This window comes from Penaeus chinensis, chromosome 21, assembly GCF_019202785.1.
Source record: "Penaeus chinensis breed Huanghai No. 1 chromosome 21, ASM1920278v2, whole genome shotgun sequence".
NCBI lineage: Eukaryota > Metazoa > Arthropoda > Malacostraca > Decapoda > Penaeidae > Penaeus > Penaeus chinensis.
This window is the reverse complement of record NC_061839.1, coordinates 25,248,881-25,253,880: the sequence shown is the minus strand read 5'-3', so window position 1 is coordinate 25,253,880 and position 5,000 is coordinate 25,248,881. Positions and strand designations below refer to the sequence as shown.

At 50.7% G+C, this 5,000-nt stretch overlaps 1 protein-coding gene across 2 annotated transcripts in view; it reads left to right on the top strand.

The window, feature by feature from the left end:
* LOC125036640 (zinc finger and SCAN domain-containing protein 2-like) overlaps window positions 1–4,822 on the top strand; it is a 37,641-nt gene extending 32,819 nt beyond the window's left edge. Inside the window, exon 6 of one of the 2 annotated variants that reach the window (XM_047629415.1) lies at window positions 2,693–4,822. In XM_047629415.1, coding sequence (XP_047485371.1) covers window positions 2,693–4,288 — 1,596 coding nt within the window. In that variant the 3' untranslated portion in view covers window positions 4,289–4,822. Of the gene's footprint in view, window positions 1,281–2,692 lie in introns of those variants that run through there. The other variant, XM_047629411.1, reaches the window with a different exon arrangement.
* Window positions 4,823–5,000: the final 178 nt, after the last annotated feature.

The following is a 5,000-nucleotide window of genomic DNA, read 5'->3' as shown; positions in this document are numbered from 1 at the left end:
GGGGGCACAAGTACGGCTCGCATCAGTGCCCCGCGTGCAAGCTCAAGTTCCGGCAGGTGGATCAGCTGAAGAGGCACTTGTTGGGCGCGCACCCTGAGGTGGACGGCTTCTGCTGCAAGTACTGCCCGATCACACTCAAGAACTACTCCACATACGTTCAGCACCTGAAGTTCAAGCACCCGAAAGAGGCCGGCTACGACAAGCGGCCAGTGAGATGCAAGATCTGCGGGGAATCCTTTGCTCACAAAGTTCAGTGGAAGTACCACATGCGCAACCACAGCCAGGCCATGCAGACGTGCGAGGTGTGTGGCATCACAGTCAAGAACCTGGAGATCCACATGAACCTCCACACTAAAGAGAAAAAGTACGAATGTCAACAGTGTGGAGCAGTGTACCACAACAAGGCCAGTTTCCACTTCCACATGAAGCGGGTTCACATGGGGCAGGAGGTGCGGAAACATATCTGCCACACGTGCAAGAAGGGTTTCCTCACCCCTGCCGACTTGCGCATCCACCTGTCGCGCGTCCACCACGGAGAGAGGAACTACTGGTGCACGACGTGCAGCAAGGGCTACAAGAGCAAGGTGTCCCTCACGTACCACCAGAGGCTACACACGGGGGAGAGGCCCCACCAGTGCACCCTGTGCGGCAGGTCGTTCCGGGTGCCATCCTACCTCAAGCGGCACATGGAACACGACCACCGCGCGCAGTACCCGGGCGTGTACTTCAAGCAGGGGCGGCCCAAGAGCCAGGAGCAGCGCGGCCAGCCCCGACGGCGCAACACGCAGCAGGCCGGGCAGGAGGACGCGCGCGCCACGGAGCTAGCCGAGGGCCTGGAGGACGGGTCAGCGCCGATCCCTGAGATAGTTCAAATCACCGTGCCGATGGAGATGGGCGGCGAAGTCATCTCGGCCGTGGGCAGCGTGCAGGACCTCGGCCAGGACCAGAGCTACGACGTGGAGCAGGACGGGGTTGTCTACGTTGTCTATGAGAGTTAAAATCGGAAATTGAAAAGCGTGATTTGTATTTTATTTTTTATTTATTTACTTTTATTCTTGTTATACGGGGTAATATGGGAAGATTATGATCTTTTCTTACCTATTGATGGAGGCACGTTATGTAAACATTCGACTAACTTATATATTTTTTGTAAATTTTTAAAAAGGCTTGTGTCATTCCCAAAGGTTAATATTCAGACACTGATCCATATGTAAGGATGACAAACTTTTACAATCCCAGTGATACGGTAATCTTTTTCAATAAAGGTCTTATGAAAATTACCTGTTTATTTGTGTATGAACTAGCCTATTATGCTTCAGAAAAAAAATGGATCACACTTAAGAAATCAATAATCACGATATCAATCTTTTCTCAACGGTATTGCCTCGTCCAGTTTTTGATTACACAGACTACACCAAGAACTTACGTAGGATTTCAAAGTATTACCAGGTTTGTAAGTGGATGCTGATGCGTCTGCCGTCTGCCATACGGTCGCCATCATGAGCTGTCCTTACTTTACTGTCAGTGGCGCACCTAGGAATAGATGGGAGGTCATAAAAACGTTAAATTATGGCTAAAAGAAATCAAGTGCAAATCCTTATTATTTACCGTAGTTTTTGAAACACTACTTAAAACCTCAGGACAACAAACGACGTCGTCATTAGTATGATTATTATACAGTAGTACACATCTAAAACGGATGAAATTCTGAGATCCCTAGCAATCCGGACGGCTGGCACGTTCAGATTATTTAATCAGTCGATTAAATAATCTGAAACCGTCCATACGAAGCAACCATGAAGTACCACATTCATGCGTCGTGATAACACTCGTGAGGAAAGGGGGGAGACCCTGGCCCCTACCATCCCCTCCAGCCCTCCTACACAACCCGTCGCGCAGATCGGTGCGAGGGGGAGGGGGGGGGGGGAGATCCTGGACAGTGTGTAAATGCGTGTGAGCTTGCTTCCGTATGTGTGCATGCAGACCGAGCGCGGGAGACGAGAAACAGGCTGAATGAAGGGCCTCGTGATCCGGCACAGGAGTACCACTTATATACGCATTATGCATTTGACAGTACAAAACTAAAAGAGATTAAGAAGCTTATAGAAAAGTAAAAGAGCCAGAAATACTATAACTATCGTTGACGAAATCTACACTTTAGAACTGTCTGTCAACAAAGTCGAAAATCATATAACACTCGTAGGACACAACTATTTCAAATAAATTTGAAATATTTGTTCCTAATGAAACTGACTTTCAGTTACCAGAAAGTGTGTTTATATAGAACTGACACAGATTTCGTACATTCAGCTGGGTTAGCTGCAGTAGGTTGATTTATTTGGGTGCCACATGTTACATACAGTAAAAAGAAATGTTGGTTTCAATGCAGGAGAAAGCACAGATCTAACTGAATTGACTCATGCAAGCTCTGTTCACGTAATAATTTATATATTTATTCTTAGGCAGAAAGGGCAGACATTCGTTATCTTTAGTGATAAAGCTGGCTGGTTATCTGGCAAGAGAATATACTGTGCGAGTCCTGTAAGAGGAAAGTCGGCATGAAGTATGATTTTCGCGCAGGGGGGGCAGTGATCCCAAAGTCAATTCTTGTCATAAACACTTGCAGAGTGCTACTGGCACAGTGTCCCTCTATCCTTCCTGGAAGTGTGAACCAGCAGTCTTGGTGTTCCAGGGAACCGCTGTTGCCGCCGCCACCAGCACGCGTAGCCTGCGGAGGAAGCTCCCAGACTCCCCGGCCAAGACGGCTGCCCAGACTGCCTTGGCGCCTCCCCTAGACCAGACGCAGAAGGCGGAGGGGGACACCGGCACAGCGGACAAGCCGAGAGGGTCTTCTGCTAGCTCTCCTCGCCTTAAGGAGGGAGCTTACTGCTCCTCCGATGTCCATTGCCCTGCCTGCACTGATGTCCTGCCCAGTCTTGCCCTGGCAAAGGAGCACTTCAAGAAGGTCCATTCGGATCTCAAAGCCGTAAGGTGTGCTGTGTGCAATGAGGAGGTAAAGGGGAGGTTTATGGGCTACCTCAGCCACCTGAGGACCCAGCATAAAGACAGAAGCTTGGCAGAGGTGGCACAGGATGGCGAGGTAAGAGCAGCCCGGGGGCAGGTAGAGGACGGCACCAAGTGCCGTGAGTGCAAAGTGTGCCACAAGAAAGTGCGCGCATCACTTTTCTCTCGGCACGTCGCCAAACACAAACGCGTTCCGTGTCCGGAGTGCAAGACGCTTCTCGTCCCGCACTGCCTCAAGAGGCACATTAACGACTGCCACACCAAGAAGATCTCGTATCCGTGCCCCGAGTGCCCCGCCGTCTTCCACGACGCCTCTAATCTGCTCAGCCACCGCAAGAGGAATCACCTGGGGCAGGCAGCCCGGCGGCACCTGTGTGAAGTGTGCGGGAAGAAGTTCGTGATGCCGTCTGACCTGCGCACGCACGTCGCCGGCGTCCACCACAACGTGAGGAAGTTTGTGTGCGAGTTTTGTGGCCTAAGGTTTAAGATCTCGTCCCAGCTCACCTACCACCGGCGGATGCACACTGGCGAGAAGCCTCACGTGTGCCAGGTGTGCGAGCAGTCCTTTGCTAAACCCAACGTGCTGGCCAAGCACATGCGGCGGGTGCACCGGCAGGAGTACCATGGGAAGTACAGGAAGAGGCTGCAGGCGTCAGAAAGCCAAGCAGCCAAGAGCGAGAGCGCGGCGCGACTCGCTCCTGCTCTGCCCAAAAAGGACGACCTGATGCTCGAGTTCGTTCACGTTGACCAAGTTGTAGAGCGGCTGGAGGACGTGGTTGCAGGCGGGCCCGTCCCGCCGGTGGCCCAAGGGGTGTCCCGGATGGGCGACGGGGACGGCAGTATGGTGGTTGCTCCTATGTATTCTCTGGCGGAGGACGGCGTAGAGCCGATGGCCGCCTCTCCCGCGGGAGTGCCTATTGCGGGAGCCTCCCGAACCATCCATGGCGTCGGTTACTTCCGGCCAGACGATCGATCCTCGTCCCCGCGGGCGTCCTACGATCCCCTCACGCCTTCAGCCGCCGCCGCCTCCGCCGCCCCTTCCACGACCACCACTTCCTCGTCTTCCTCCGCTTCCATCTCCTCCTCCTCCACCACACAGACGATCCACACGATTCCTTACTTCCGTCCCTCCACAACCGAGGAGCAATATATCGAGCTCCTCCCGACGCCGGATGCCTCCGGCGCGCGCCACGAGCTCCGCCTCGACGCTATCCACCGTGCTTATGTTGCCCCCGCGCAGCCAGGGGACCACCAGCACCACTAGCTGGCTGTCTTGAAGGTAGATATTCACTTTTGAATCGCTGATGGAGATAAGCAATGATAACAAGGGGATAGATTAAGGTAGGCAGAGAGAAAAGGGAGTAAGACGGGGAGGGGAGAAAGAGAAAGAAAGACTGTGTCGTCTGTGACGTGTCGAAAAACAGACCCAGACACAGACGAGCAGAATTGCAGGGAACATGGCCCACAGAAAAGGATCTTGAAACAGCATCCAAAACCCGAATTCAACAGCAGCAAGCGAATGAAAAGTATATTTAAACCAGTTAAATGGTTGTGTAGAGGTTTCTGTTTTTCCTGTTCATTGTGCCTTTATTTAGAAAGTAAAATTGCATTTATATCACACAAATGCACACGCACGCACACACTCTTGCGCTCACGTGTATGTGCGTGTGCATGCAAATGAATGTAGACTTATGTGAAAACATGTATTCTTAAATCCTTGATATTGCACGTTCCTTTATATAATTTATTTTTGTAACAGCTAACGTTTATTGTATAAAATAATAAAGTTAAATTTATTTAAACTGTTTAAATATAGTCCGCCAGGTAATGTGAATCAGTAGATTCCTTGTTAAAGAAATTATCCATTTTTTATCAGTATCACATGAAAACATATTTTACGCGCATCCTCACTCTTAAAATAACTGCAGGCTTTATGTTTTTATCAAGTATTATCGTTCTTACATTGTGATCATTAT